Raw genomic sequence first — 16,423 nt, forward strand, 5'->3', positions numbered from 1 at the left:
AAAGTATTTTGTTTGGCGGAGAATAGTATTTAATTGAGATTAAAAACGTTAAATGAATAAAGTCATATACTGTTTTTATTACAGTCGTGTTTTTCCTGTCTTTATGAACGCCACTATCAATAAACACTGGGCGTTAAGAAAGTGAAAGGAAAGGTGCATTTAGATACTACCTGCGGCCAGACGCCTGTTCTGTCAAGTTCAACAGAGTCAGTATGCAAAACACAGGAAGCGTGCTTGTGGTCTTCACAATAAAAGTATGGATAAAAAAAATAAGCTCTGGATTTCTTGCCACAAGCCTCTTATTTCCCACCAATTACGTACTTGACCAAACTTTAGTGTCAACATTCACTGGTGCATTCTCCACATTCCCGAGCAAGTCTATGTGCTGCAACCACTAAGGTTGTGTTGTTGTTGTGGGTGGGTGTCACAACCTGCTGGTCTACCTGGATAATGTGTTATCAACTTGTTTAAACTTGTCGATGTTGACTGGGGTGTAATATATTATTACACCATGCAATGTCATTTAATGCCGACCCAAAATACATGAAGATGTTTTTCAGTCAGTTTTGATGAAATATGTCTGTACAAATCTCGCCAGGCTTTAGGCTTTATAGAGTGATCACACAATTAAAAAACATTCAGTAAGGTGCCCACATATCTCCCTCTGTCTTCTATCGCATGCTGCACAGAATAACAGCCATGACCCAACCTGAGTCCCACAGATCCAGATGAGAGCCACATCTGGGCCACGTTCTGTCCCAATGTGGGCAGTTGTTGTTCCTGTTGATTTAGTATGTGGTGTGTCAATCTTTGTTTCTATGATATCAAGTGAATTATATTTTAAATGGGTACTCTGGTGATTTAATAATAATAAACGTTATTGTATAGCACCTTCAATGCAGACAATGCAGCTCAAAGTGCTTTACAACAAAGAAATTACCAGCATCACGTGGTTCTTAAAAAAGACGAAGAGTGAACATAAAAACAAAGACAGAACGCAATAATTCACTTAAAACAAAATAGAGGATAATATTTGATCATAAAATAGTACTTTAAAAATTAGCACTGCGCTGCCATACAGTTGGGAACACATACAAAAAAGAGAATCAGAATTGAAAGAGCACAAACTTTTTATAGAAACATTTTCTGCCAGTTAAAGATGAAAACTGGACTTGATGACAAAAAATGTCATGGTAAGTCATAATTCAAAATCTTGAGATTGAGAATCATACGTAGCCTATGTGATTGAAAAGTCAGAATGATCAACCTCGTGAAATAAAAAGGTAAAATTATGAGTCAATTATTTGTTAAAAGGTCATAATTTTGAGATTAAAAGTCATTTTTATTAATTAAAAAGTCATGAACATTAGTTAAAAAGTCAGAATTAGCAATAAAAAAGGTCATCATTATTAGTTATGAAGGTAATTATTAGTTAAAACGTAACAATTATGAGAATAAAAAGTAATAATTATTAGTTAAAAAGTCACAAATATGAGTCAACATTTATAGTTAGTACTTTTTTTCTCATCATTTTGACTTTATATTGCATAATTATGATTTATCATGGGAATATATACATTCTCTCTATCTAAGTTTTTAAGTTTATATGTTTTTTTTCTTCTTGAACTGCAGTTACAACTATTTAAAACTCATTCCTCGTTCAGCTGTGAAGGCTCACAGGTGAACGCGGCACCTCGCCGCGCCTCCTCTCTGAGCACTTCACTTTGAAAATCACACCCGGAAGTAGCCATCTTAACCCTCGCGAGCTTGACGGTGTCCAGACGCACTCTCCCCGAGACGCAAAGTGCGCTGCGGTCCGTGTGGAGGCAGTGAGTGTGCTGACGGGAGCGGAGCTGAGCGGCGGCTCCGGGACTGCTCGTGCGTGTGTTGGTGGCTCCGAGGGAAACTGCTCCTCCACCTGCTCTGCTATGACCGCTGCGCACCCAGGTTTGGGTGTGACAAACATCTCGTGTCACATCTTGGCTTGTCTCCAGGCTGAGTGGAGGCGCGGGTGACTTGACTTTATTGTACCACCATCACTCCCCCCCTCCCCAGCTCATGTGTGTTGGACGTCCAGAGCAGATGTTCTGGACACTGCCCCTGCGGATGTCCAGTGATTTATCTGCTGATGTCAGAGGGGCTGAAGTTGAAGTCCTGCTCTTGAAGGTGTGAGCTCCAAATGCATTCGCTCCTGGGCCGGGAGAAGAAAGAAGAAGAAGCCGGGTTTGGGATCGAGCTGGGTCTGTCTCCGGGCTTTCTGCCCCACGCTGCCACCATGTTCAGCTGTGTGGGCTGCTTCTGGGTGCTCCTCTCCTCCGCTCTGGTCGCCGTGTGCAGTTTCAGCTTCATATCTCCTGCCTGGATTGTTAAGGACCAGCTGAGGAACAATCACCACCACCATCACCACCATCACAACAACAACAAGGACTCCGTCAGCTTCGGCTTGCTGTGGCACTGCTCGGAGTCTCTGGATCACATGTACCGGTGCTACACCTTCGGGGGACTGGGCAAATTCGCAGAGATCCCCTCCAGCTCCTGGCAGGTAGGTCACCACACACACCCATGTCAGTCACATGTGGGGTGGGTGGGTGGGTGAGAGCTTGCGGGGCAGCAAGTGGGAAGGGATCCAGAATGAAAGGAGCAAAATTAATAAATCATTCAGCCTCCAAAGCCTAATTACTGCCTTTAATCAAGAAAATTACACCTGATGAGAAAACTGCTCTTGATTACAGTCATTTCATCAAAGAAGTTGATTGTGCATACATAAGAAGCCATTTATCTTTTAAATTCCCACTAAGATCATCTGTAACACTCATTATTCCATTCTATGTGCAGAACCTCATTTGATTTTTCACATATTTAAGAAATCCTGATGGCAGATGACAAAAGCTGCAGTGCTTGCTTCCCAGGGTTCACTGACACCTCCTGATGAAACTCTCGCACACGCCACACTGCATGTCTGACAGCAGACTGACTGACTGACTGACACAACAAGATAATCACCACGGCACAGACGCTCCTCACTTTTCGCCGAAACACATTTGGACCGACGCCGTGCGTTTTTCCAGTCAGGAGAAATGATTCATTGATCCGGGGGTGGATCGTGCAGAGCAGCATCTGCAGCACAGCGTGGCAGACACACATCAAAGCTGCGAAAGTGGCACCGGGGTTGGCAGGCTCGCTCACCGATCGGGGCTCCCCAACCAGCGGGGATTTCAATTTCGACTCTCTTTTGTCAAATTGAACCCGGCGAGGGAGTGTGCGAGCGGTTGGTTTTCGGACCTCACAATTCAATCTCCCCACCTGTGGTGGAAACACCTGTGCAATTACACCCAACGACAATCGCACTCACCGAATGGAACGTTGGCGGGCGAGCGTCTGATGACGCACAGCGTGGATCGGCTTGACTTTGGGGAAGTTTGGAAAGTGGTGGAAAAGCTTTGCAGCGGTTGACGCTGTGGGAGTTTGAATGCTTGTTAGAGCAAAAACAATTGGCCTTGTTCGGAGACTTGTATCTGGGGTGTTTACTATTCATGCAAGCAGGGATAATTTCCTTCGTTACCGCAGGCAGGCAGGCTGTTTGGACCCCCCCAGCTTTGCAACCCCCCCACACTTAAAAAAAAGGCTGCTACAGTGTACACGCCACCTCTGGAGTTATGATTTATGTATGAAGAGAATTAGCATTTGAAAGGGAGATATTAATAAGTGGCTGCTTGTGTAATTGCAGCGCAAAGAGGGAAGAATGCAACGCCTGGATTTCTGTGCACAGGTGAAACTGCACAGAGCGGATAGGAAGGTAGATCAACAATTGCATTTCCTTTTCTGAACCAAAGTGTGGCACATTAAGCTACTTTGGCTAAAACCAGTAGTTAGTTAGCCAGTTGTCAGTGAGTCAATTAGTGTCTCTTCCTCCCCGTTATGAGCTTCCCTCTCAGTGAGTTAGTGAGTGCGAGCCTGATGGAGCTGCTTTCCTGCGCAGAGCTACACTTGTTATTACGGCGGTGAACCCGAGCGCACGATCCCGCTCCCACAGCCATTAATAAAGGTGAAGGGGCCATTAAGTTTTCATCAGAGCCACTTTATTACTCCACCACTCCTCGCTGATGTGCACATCGTTTTGCTGATGCCTTCCATTTTCAACTTGTCAACAACCTGCACACAGAAAAACAAACCTGCGCACTACACCCAGCGTGTGCTTAGGCAACAATGCAGAGCGGTAAAAAGAAGATCAGTGCATGTTGAGCTCTGTGGTCTCCATCAGAGTGGCGGAGACAGGCCGAGCCCTGCGGAGGCTGTGTGAGTGAACCAGAGCAGGGTGAGGACAGGACAGGAGAGGAGGAGGCTCCCTCAGAGGCTGGCCTACTTGTGCTGTAGTTTCTGTGGGCTTTTCTGTTGTCGCTTCTTGTTGTCAAAAGCTTTTGCTTGGACCGAGCTGCTGGCGCTCAGGAGGACAGCGCTGCAGGCCATCACTGGGCTGGCAGGGCGGCCGCATCCATTTAGCCACACAGGCACACATGTTTGTACAGCTATCCTTGTGAGGACGTTGCCTTGACACACCTAAGCCCTGACTAGAGCCAGACGGATATTGGATTTTTGGGGCCGTTAGGGAGTAAAAAAATCTGATAAATCAGCAGATATTCTTTATTCACTGTTTAAACACATACAGAATATATACATAAGCATACTTTTTTTTTTTGCAACAGTCCCTCAAGTGTGGTTTATTAAACGCATGTGACAGTGTCATGGTGGCAGGATATTTTAAAAATAAACTTTATTGTCCAAATCGATAAACTTCATTGTAAATGTAATAATGAGAAATTAACACAAGCGTCTTTTTCTGCATTATGTTCTGTTACAAAAAGAAAAGTTTTCATATCAGCGCCTATCGGACAACATATACGCCAATACCAAGATATCTGTGAGAGCCCAATATCAGCCCGTAAAATCGTCCGACCCCTAACCTAACTAGGACCTCAGAAATGAAATTTTGCCTCGTTAGAGCTTTGGTCCCCATCAGGACCACTGGTCCCCACAATGTGTTGACCAGGTCCCCAATAGGTAACAAAAATGTTCTTGCACACACACACGTACACACATTCACAGAAGTTTGTGTGACTTAAATTAGGGAAGCCAACAAACATGAGCCTATGACGCAATATTTCTAAATACTTAACCCTCTTTTTCCATTACCAGTAATATTACTTTGTGTTTTGTTTTTCTTTTTTCTAATTGCAATGTAACACTTTATACATTATACATTAACTGAACAAGAATTTAATAATTAAGATGTAATTACCTTTAAGACTTTGAATTTTTAGGACGTGGATCTTAACCTGAATGCTATTTAGAAGTTGGAAAATGGCTCTTCAACGTGACTCAGCATTATCAGTAATCCATAAAAGTGTCTTTTTTCAGTTGATCAGTGCAGCACATCACGCTAATCTGATTGCAACAGGAAAGCTTTTGAAACGTCTCTTCTGCGTCGTGGTTTTCCACATAAATTATTCCTTGTATTACTTCTGCTCACTCCTGCCGGGTTGTGTGATTTTCCATCAGCGCAGATGTAGAGCAGTAGTAGCGCGTGAACATGCTTGTGTACACACACATATTAGCGCACGTACATGTGTGTGGAAGCCAGCGGAAGTGTGAAAGCGTGCGGTGGCGGTTGCCAGGTTGAGCGTGTCAGTGGAGGAGGTGCACGGTGAGCTGCTGCTGGGTAAAGTGTGAAGGAGGAAGAGGGCGCCTGCCAGAAAACGTTTTCACCTGAACTTGTTAACAGTTTACGTGCTTCCAGCTGCTTCACAGCACTAAACACTGGAGCTGGATTAGCTTGGCCTCTGTAGGAACCAGCCAACAGCTCCGACGAACACAACTGTGTGTACGCAGGAGGTGGTGTTTCTGGGTGCTCTTGGATCGCACTGTATGTGTTTGCTGTGTCTGCGGTGGCATGTGTGTTCTCATACAGTACGTGCCCACTGAATGTCAGTGTTGTCTTGTAGCCCTAAATGAGTCGTGGCCGAGCTCCAGGAACGCTGATTGGAAAACGAGTCGGTCCTCGCCTTTTTTGTCCGTCTGTGCCGAAAATGGCAGCGCGACAAGGCGGAGATTGCGGACTGTAGAAAAGCGGATGTGATTGGCTTCCATTGAAATCCTCCGACACATGAGACAAAACAATCGGCCCATGTTGTCTTTCACGCGCGCTAAAAAGATGAATTATAGACATTAACTGGAGATGTTTTACCATGCCTAATTGCCAGCTACCTATGAAGAACACTTACTGGTGCGGAAAGTCTGCTCGATGCTCCAAATGTCATTTCACCACTCAGTGAGCCAGAACTAGTTTAAAGTAGATAGATAACTCATTTAATGAAATTCACTTGTGATTCCTTTGTCTGGCTGAGACTCAGCTTTTGTCTTTGCCCTCCTTTATTAATGTCGAGTTCAGCTGTGAAAAAATGAACAAGAAAAAGGATGTTAGGGCCATAAGTTTTAGTGTGTACCGTGTGTGTTAACATGTTATTTTACAGAAGAATCTGTTATGAAACATTGCAAATAGTGAAATGATTTTTAAAGCATCTTAAATGTCAGTATGTAATCTGTATTTTACACTTTACTGCTCTCGCTAAGGGAATATTATACAGGTCGTACAATAAAATCACGGTCTGCGGTCGCAGCAGTTTCACTACTCATGTTGCTGTCTGCAGTGTAGAGCAGGTAATGAACCAAAACAGATTAAGGCTTCAGTCTATCTGCAGAATAAACTAAAATCAAATTATGCAGAAACTGGAAGTCAGTTCCTGATACATCAACTACAGAGAGCGAGATAAAAGATGTGTGTTTACTATTTACCTTTATTCAGGTTTGTTATTTGATAGCTCTTTGTGCACTTTTGAAGTATGTTTTGCCTTTATTCACTGGACTTTACTGAAGTTGGGATACATTTGAAGTCACACCTTTGAGGAATCACGTGGGCGTCAGAAACTTGACAGTTGTGGGAAGAACAAAATCATAACCTGACTTTATTGTGATTTCCCAACTACTGCAGATTAGGTACGGTAATAAAATCATGCAGTTAAACATGTGCGAATACAACAATTTTGTAGGGTATTGCAGTTTTTTTCAAACAAAAAATAAATTAATGTGGGGAGGAGACGTAAGGTGTGTGATGAATGCGATGGTTTGCCCTTAGGGGACGGCAGGTTCACACAGATTCACCAGTTCATGTGCTGCCTGTTAAAAGAATGATGGACAAGGTCTGGCCTTCATCTCTCCGAACAACATGAGGAAAGAATGAAGGGTCTTTGCTCTGAGCGGTCCACGTGGGGCCAGAAGGTGCACGGCGCGCACACACACACACACACACACACACACACACACACACACACACACACATTCCCCAGGGAGTCAATGTGTTCCCTTCCACTTACTGACAAATACAGCGGCTCAACAGACTCGCAGAGGGCTGTGAAATCTCCGCTGAACAGAAAGCCGTCATATTCGTCCTTGATGCAGACTGGAGTTGCTCCTTAGATTTACTGTGGCAGTAAAGCTCCTCTCTCCCTCTCCGCCTCTTATAGCCTCTCTCCTGTAATGCTAATGGGGGAACCTCTGTGGTGAAAGCCATTTGTGTGGAAGTGTGTCTGCCTGTTATAAATGATGTTATGGGGTCTAATGCACATGTTGTATTGCTCCTGCCCCCCCCCCCCCCGTGGGGAGTTCACTGCCCAGTTTGCATGTGAGACAAAAGGAGGACTTGTCTGGCTCGACCTCATTCTGTTTCTAGCCTCGTGTACGGTGCTTTCCACGGAGGCACGTTCACCGCACACGCAAGTATGATAAGACAACTCAGAGTGATGAGACGCACACACACACACACACACACACACACACACAATGAGATGAAAAGACTGATGCAGATCCACACACAAAAAAGACTCTCTCAACCGTCAGAGTGTGATCAAAAGAGACATTGATGTGATGTACAGTGGCTGTCCATGTCGGCGCTGATGCAGTAATTAAGGGTTCAGGGAGGGAATGCCGCAGGACATTAGAAGCGAAGAGAAAGAAGTAGACCCAGTGAGTCATTTCAATAAAAATCCTTCTGTTGTTACCCTCCAAAAACCCTACCTAGAAGAGATTGTGATTTCGCTCTCATCCACAGCACAAAGCAGCCATCATCCATATTCTCACTCCCGAACAAACTGAACTCCGCTTCCTTTCAGCCGATATCACAAAAGGACTTCCACCTTGTTGCGGCTAACAGCTCCAACCCATTTCCCACTTTGCTCCCCCTAACCTTTACTCCAGCCTCTTGTCGTCAGTGCACTTACCTGCGAACAGAGCGAAAGAAAAGAGCAAAGAGTACGGCACGGACGAGAAGAGCGAGCAAGAACTGGGAGGTCAAGAGTCGCGTTTTGCTACCGCCTCTTCCGCCGCGTTGTTTTTCAGGCGGCTGGTCTATTTTACAGCAGAGCGGAGCAGCGCGTCGTCTTTCGGCATACAGCCGCTGCTTTATGAGACAAACACGTCCCCGGCCTCAGACTCGGCCTAATATAAATTAGTGGTGGTTTGTATTTGGCTGTCTGATCAACTTGACTTATACCAGGTACATAAATAGACCCGTAGCAAAAAGCTACCAGTGTGGCGCAGGAGGAGGCGCTGGGACAGGAAAGAGAGATAGATGTTTGGTCCTTTGACAGCAAGTCTTGCGTGAAATGTGGTTTGCTGGCTTATTATCATACAGTGCATGTTTACTTCAAGGCCGCTGTCTGACTGGTGACAAAATTAATGGTAGGCGGTATGTATACAGAGGAACGTTTACAATGATGGATTTAGGTGAGAATGGGCCATTTGGATGGCATCCCGGTTCTAGTTCTTACTCGCTCAAAAGCCATGATTTGCTTTTTCTTACCTCCTGTTTGAACTAAACCTCCTGTATGTTCACTGTAATGTAACACAATGTGTGTGTGTAATATATGTGCTGATATGTCAGACAGTGTTGTCTGCCTCTGACATGAGCAGTTTGTAAACTCATCAATACTCTGCTTGTTGTCTGTGGAAGGCACTTAAAGGATCATACTAGTGTCTCTGCACTTATTGTGCCATTAACTACATGTTGTGAACACAACGAGTTTTCACATTGATTTTTCTGCCACCCGTGCAGCTACTGGTTTCAGTTCGTGTCAGCACACAATGAAAATCAACAAACAGGTACTTGAGACTTGCATGAGAAAGGTAATCCACCGCAGTGAATACTAGCTGCTTGTCATTTATTTATTTTGTTGGTATGTTATTATGTAGAAATACAGTTTGAAGCAGCGACTGTTCCTAAAGCTCTTCGTGCTGGTGCCTTCAAGGATGCTCTGACATCTGAGACTTCCAAGTCGGCTGATGATCAGAGGGTTTTTGAAAGGCCTCCAATTATACTGATTTGCAGGTTCATACTTTCATTCTGGATGTCTATTAGAAAAATTAACATGCTTTAAAAAAAAACACATCATTTTCTCATGGCATTCATTGCTGCAGCATCTCTATTACTCTGTCTGTCTGAGCGCTCTGTAATATTATTATTATTATTATTATTAACAAAAAAGAAAGAAAAAGAAAAAAGGAAGGTGGTCCCCAAGGCATTCGTACATAACTATACTCAAATATACACTTCTCAGCTCTTGTCTCTTTTAGGCCCCCCTCATGAAAAGGCTCTGTTCTGATTGGCCAGGAGGAAAAAAATGTGTTTTTAAAAATACCGTGTACGTGTGGACTAAGTCTCAGAGGAGCAGAAGGAAAAAAATAACATAAGAAATATGGATGAAGTTAAACTTAACCATGTCTGATGTATTTATGCATAAACATCATGTATCTGTATTGATCTGCATACATGCCTGCATCAGTCTTCAAGCTAAATACATAATACATCTAATTTACATACATAATAGGCTACCTACAAATACCTACAACATTTTAAGGTTTGGAGAGGCATGTTGGACAGAAAAAACACCCAAATGATCCTTACATATCCATTTTGTACCATTTTTCCTCTACATTTAAATTCATGACAACATACAGGAGCTCATTTAAGCCATTCTTCTTCTTGTAATCTCACTCTCAAGTCTTTGAACACGGCAAGTTTAGTTCACATCTCTGGAAAGCTCCAACTCCCTGCAAGTCGATTTTCATGCTGTTTAGAGAAGAATGTAAAGCAACGACTGCCTGGAAGGGAGGTAATCAATTTAAAAGGCTTTAGAAAATGTTTGCCAGTAATGTTGAGAATATCGGATTTGTACTTCATTTAATTCAGTCGACTTTAATGACCGCACGGCTTTGCCTGCTGGAGTTGGGTACTGGCACAGTTTATAGCAGCAAGGTTCCATCGATGTTATTGCACAGACAGAAGCCCACTGACAAATATCCAACACGATTTCACAAATACATACAGCACATAAGGTACACATTTTGGTCTTAAGAACTTAAAGGTGCGATCTGTAAGAATTGGCCACCTGTCAATTCATACTCAAAGCAAAAAAGGGGGCAGCATATTACCAGAGTAAACGCTAATTGCTCCTAACTGTAGCTGCCGTTAGCGAGTTAGCTCAGTTAGCCATGCAGCTAGAAGTTCAGACAGTGAGCATGGACTACCGGGGCAGTGTTGGTGTTAACACTGCTAGCACGGTAGCTTTTAACCGGGAAAGGCCAGATCTAGCTGGTTAGCATGCTAACTTTAGTAGATATCTCTTCAAAATAAAGCCAAAAGTGTTATTTCTTCACATTCTGTCGATCGTTTAGATAATTTTTTGAATGTTTTCCACTAAAATTCTTACATATTGCACCTTTAAGAACTTAAAATAGCACAATGTTTCGTTCAAAGCACGTACGTTTTTTTCCTAACATGAGCGACATGAGGGTCATGATTGCGCTCCAAGACACTTTGACATGTGGAGGCGAAGATTGACCCACCAACCCTACGATAAATGCTGAGCCTCTGTAAGACCTGAGACAGCCGCCCACTAAATGTTTCCACATGATTAAAGGAAAGGGTAGTGTGGGGTGTGTCCTCCCTCAATCCAATCCAACAATTTGAGATTTTCTCTCAAATACCTGGATATAGGATTTTCGGGAGAGTGTGTCGACAGGCGGAGCAGGGCGAGAGGTCACCGCTGCACACCGGAGAGGAATTGAAAGTGCAGAGGAACAGCTGTCCAGATGATGGATAGAACAGGTGCCTCAGAGAGAGATGAGGAAGAGGAGGAGGAGGAGGAGGAGGTGGAGAGAGGGGGGGACATGTTGATCTGCATTTTATACCCATCTCGGTGAAGTCGGGAGGAAATCAGTCTGTCTGAGGAGGAGAAGGATTTATGATCTCATCAGCCTTGATGGATGGATGCTACCTGCAGTGTATGATCATTTTCTGCCGCTTTTTATATCTGATATTCGATGCTCTCTCGGCAGCGGGCGCAGCAAAACACTTGCTTTGATGAAAGCCACCGATGGTCAAAAAAGTGATATACTCCGCCGGTGGACAGGAAATGTTTCTTCAAATATTGGCAGCGGCAAACGTGTCGACGCTGCGAGCGTTTATCTCTCTTATGAATTATACTCTTTGCTTTGGCGATATTTAAGAGTCTCTGATCAGCAGTTCGCAGGTAGACACAGCGAGCTGTCTGACTGATAGGAGACGGGGAGAGATGGGGCAGCAGAACCGGGCGCTGTTTCCCTTCAGCCTGCTGAGTCAGCGGGCTCCGGGAGGCCGCCGTCCATTTGTTAAGCGGCCTGTCACATCCACTGCCTTCACTGTGGATCCTGCGGGTAGTTTATGTATTGATTTAACAGGGAGCCTTTCTCCATTTTTTAACATAAATGATGGCTCACTTGGCTCGATACACTGAAGTCGGTCGTAGCCGTGCGAGCCGGCCTCCATCAGTAGTCAGAGCACAGGGGCTGCAGGTAAAAGAGCTCAGTAATAACCCTTTAATACGCTAAATCCACCTCCACGTCACATCTTTAAGCCGACGCCATAGAGGAAAGAAGTGTTTTTAAGAGGAGGAGATGCTAGTTTTATGGAATCGACTATTTTGTGATAGTCCGCCGTGTCTGGATACAGTTTTCGCTGCTCCACTTTTTCGCTTCTCACAAATCCTGCAACATCAAAACGCAAAGCTCCTGGGGATCCAGATCCAAGCTCCAAAACATAACTTCTCCGTCGGATCCCGGAGCGAGACGTTCAGCTTCAGAGAAGAAAATCCACAAGTCCCATGTGTGCAGAGTTATTCTGTGCTATTTAAAGGGAAATGTCACAGAATTCCTACTTTGAAATATCTTACTCTTATAAGCTCTCAGACAGTTTAGACATGTCAGACATTAAAAATATTAGCCGCTGGTTGGGACACGAACTGCCAGTGTTTCCCATCAGAAGTTTAGATTTGGGGTCAGAAGGGAATTGCAGCATCTAATCTGATTCTGATCTTTCTGTGGGGAGCTGGCTGTCTAACTCGAGGCAAAGATTTTTCTCCTCGCTCACTGAAACTAGATAGAAGCAGACGAGAAAACTTTACAGCAGCAGAAACAAAGAAAGTTATTGATTTTTTTAAATTACTAAACAAACTAAATAAACAAACTCCCTTTGTTTTCATGACTGAATAAACAAACTGACCTTAAAGGACACCACAGTTTTATACTGTTTTACTTTGTTCATATGTGGCGGACCCTGCCACCTTCCTAGCGTCAAACAGTGTTCTGAGGACCTTATTTTCCTCTGAGAACAGCTTGTTTATTCAGTTAAGGAAAAAATAAATATTTCTTAATTTGTATTATTACCTCATTAATATTGTAAATATTAAAATTGTTCTCCAAAAATACATAGTGCCCCTTTAAAGGTCCAGTGCGTAGGATTCTGTGGCATCTAGCGGTGAGGTTGCCGGAAAGCGTGAAAGGCCAGAGCTCGAGCCAGTCTTTAGTTTGTAGGCTCTGGGCTGCTGTAGAAACATGGCGGTGCAATGTGGCGAACTCTGCGGAGGAGGACCCAATCCCTCTGTGGATATAAAAGGCTCATTCTGTGTAATGAAAACACTACAATTGTTCATTTCAGGTGATTATAAACTCATGAAAACATAATTATGAACACTGTATTCCATTTGTGCTAATAGATCCCCCTGAATCCCACACATCTGACCTTTGAGTCACATTGTTTTTTGTTTTTTTTATCAGTTTATGGCCCTGATCTTCATCTTCACAGAACAATATGCCACAGATGTGTAGTTTAGTTGTATAAATGGACGACAGCATGGATTATTATCATCTAAGTTTTTTTGCTGTAGTCGTTTCAACCCTTTCTTACTCACAAAAAAACAGCTAAGGAGATAAAAATATTCCTCAATAAAAAGTTCATTTCCCACTCTGTTACAGTGAAGAGTTTGGCGCTGCTGTGCTAATGTGCATCTCCACAGAGAGAGCCGAATGAAAGGGGAAGATGAATACGGGAGCACCCAGCAGGACATGGGCAACGGCAGACTTAGAATACATTTGTGCATCAGTAACATCTCAGATTAAAATTTTCCATTTTAAGACTGCTTGTGCTTATAAATGTAATGCACCCCCTCCAAGGCCAGGAGAATAAGTTTCCTGCATTTTGTGTTTACTCCCATTAGCGGGCCGGTAAGTAATGACTTTAATAAGAACAGCAGCTCCTTGCTGACCATTATTCCTTTGAAACTCTGTTATGCACCCACGCTAAAACAGGAACAACTCATTTACTTTGTGCTTTAAGATTCATACGACTTCTTGTCCTTTACACGCGAAAGAAAGCGCAAGCTGCCCTCACTTATCATGTATCAGTGTTGGCCCAGCATGCGACAGCCATTTACAGAACTGAGCCTAATTAGGGACCCACTGTGTAATGATAAACTGTCATCATTTAAGATGAAGCTGCTCAGCAGCATGTTGTTGTCCGGTTACATCACTCTCTTCCCGAGACCCGATAGGCCAGGCTCCTTAACATGCACGAGATGCTGTCTCTGCCATGAGGTTGATGCTTTATCAGACTGATGCAACTGTGATCCAGACCTGGCAACACACTTATTAACCCCTCCAGTGGCGATCTACTTTCTTCTTGATTCGTGAGAAAAAGAGCACACCAGAGACAAAACCAGAGAGGTGAGGTTACTGGTTTGACTCTCAAACTAAGATGTGAATGTGGAACTTTTCTAAATGGCACCCTGCAGCCATATGTTCATTTTAGGGGGCGAGGAAGCTGTAATCTGAGCGTGGCATGGAGCAGCAGTCTGACTTGCTGATGAAATGAAGCAGAGTGAGTGGTGGAGGCAGATATAGTAGCATTTCCAGTTGCTACAGTACAGTATGTATGAATTATGAAATGTGCACTTGGGACCAGCGGTAGTGCAGATCATGCATAAATGCAAGAGCAAGCTGGGCTGGGTGAGTTTTTTGAGGGTGTGTGAGTGTGCGAGAGATGAAGGACAGGAGCCCACACGCTCTCTTAAACTTCTCTATTACAGGTGGAGGAGGCTGGGGCACGTGACACACTCCTAGTTCTCCATCTGTTAGAATTTAGCCCTGTATAGCTGCCTTTTTAAACCAGGGGAAGGTCTGTACCATTAATCCAATGTCAATATGTGAATATATAAGAGTTATAAATATTACATCAAAATGCTGAAAAACTAAATTTCCCCTTTTTTTTCTGTCATCTGGGATTTCTCAACCAGTTCCAACTGGATCGTAGAAAGTAGCTTTCTGCTTAGAAGATGCCCCCTTCTAAAATTCAGTCATCGACCCTTTAAGATTAATTTTCTGAATCTTCAACTCATTTCTGTCTTTTAAAACGACACATGGTGATACAGTTTGTTGATCTGGACATCTCCGTAATGTAATAAAGTGTCATTTTTTGGGTACATTTTCTACATGCATGTAAAAAATAGATGTAAAAATAGTGCACCTGACAGCAGTGTTGCTCAAATGTGGTTTAACTAATCCAGGTTAACATGTTAGCAGGCTAAAATGATCCGGGAAATCTTAATTTGCAGTTAGAGTTGATTTGTTCATCTTGGAATAAGTTATCTTTAAAAACTTTGAAATAAAAATAATGTGTCGAGAGTTAACCTGGCCATTGGTGTGTCTCATAAGACTCCGAGAAAGAAAGCAAATCAGTTGTAACGTCAACGCGAGCGGTTCATTAGCCTAGCTTAGCACAAAGCCTGGCTCTTTTTAAAGGTAATCTAATGGAAACAGATATTTAATTTAATATTTGAACGTGATGTAACGTGTTAATCAGCAAGCTTTCGAGGTGCTGGGAGGCAGATTTTGTTATCTTTGGAGTGAGCCAGATTACCTGTTTCCAGTCATCATGCTATACTTTGCTAAGATGCTGCTTGGATCCCTATTTGCACTTCCTCACTTTTTACAATTCTTCACCAGCTGCCGTAATAATTAGAGGTCGTCGCCGAACAAGAAACATCAGCATGAGTCGTAATAAGCTGCTTTCACAATTGACCTATATGGTAATTTTTTTTGATAAGGACGGGCTGAATTCATATCTGAGAATGAGCTCTTACGTGGGTTTTACCCTGAAATGCCCTGGTCACAATTTCAGCTAACTCTCAACAAGAATGCACTTTTGCAGGGTTGGGCTTTAGGACATATTATTTAGAGTTGCAGATACATTTTCAGACAGCTTCAGAGAACGAAAAAATCCAGAAGATCGCAGCTATCCACCTACAAATAACGTACGAGTAGTGCTTTGACAGAGAACCTAATTCTGTACAAATGCTGCATTCACTTCTACCGTTAAGAGTGTAAAAGTGACAGTTTTCTTATGCTTTTCAAATAATTCTACTTTTCATCTCAGTTCTGACACTTTGAGTAGGTGGGTTGGTGCTTTTCATGATTAAGAGTCATTTTATTTGCTTACAAACGGGACTAAGTGAGCTTCAGCAAGGACAAACAGCTACTTGCTTGACAGGACCTCTACAGATGGAGCCGTACAGTATGTGGGCTGGAGTGTTATTAAGCCAACGTGAGAGAGAGTACAGTATTTCTTTTGCACTTTGAAAAGGCAAAGTGCTCCTCCCTTTTCTCTCCACACTCTTCTCCACATCCCTTCCATCCTCTCATCTCCCACTCTCCCCTGCGCTCCCTCTCCTCCTGCAGTGCTCTGCTTTTTGATGTAAAAAAGATCAACCCTAATTTCTGAATTGGGCCTTTTTTGTGCACCAATTACGCTCCGCTGTTTGTTGGGATGCCAAGCATACGTTCGTAGTCGTGATCAAACCTTCTTAATTCAGTCGGCTCTCCGCTCCACATTTTAACATCCATTTCTTATTAGCATCTAGCTTTCAAAGCCAAGAGACAAAACAAGACAAATCCCAGTGGGGGGAGGGGGGAGGAGGAGGACACAAAAGTATTAGTCGGCTATAAT

The 16,423-nt window shown here is 43.4% G+C and overlaps 1 protein-coding gene across 1 annotated transcript in view; it reads left to right on the forward strand.

Annotated features, from left to right (window-relative positions):
- Positions 1 to 1,788: 1,788 nt before the first annotated feature.
- Positions 1,789 to 16,423, forward strand: part of lhfpl7 (LHFPL tetraspan subfamily member 7) — a 101,135-nt gene continuing 86,500 nt past the window's right edge. Inside the window, exon 1 of the mRNA XM_084373155.1 lies at positions 1,789 to 2,542. Coding sequence (XP_084229281.1) covers positions 2,180 to 2,542 — 363 coding nt within the window. The 5' untranslated portion in view covers positions 1,789 to 2,179. The remainder of the gene's footprint in view (positions 2,543 to 16,423) is intronic.

The sequence above is a fragment of the Pagrus pagrus genome, assembly GCF_965226575.1.
Source record: "Pagrus pagrus genome assembly, chromosome: 14".
NCBI lineage: Eukaryota > Metazoa > Chordata > Actinopteri > Spariformes > Sparidae > Pagrus > Pagrus pagrus.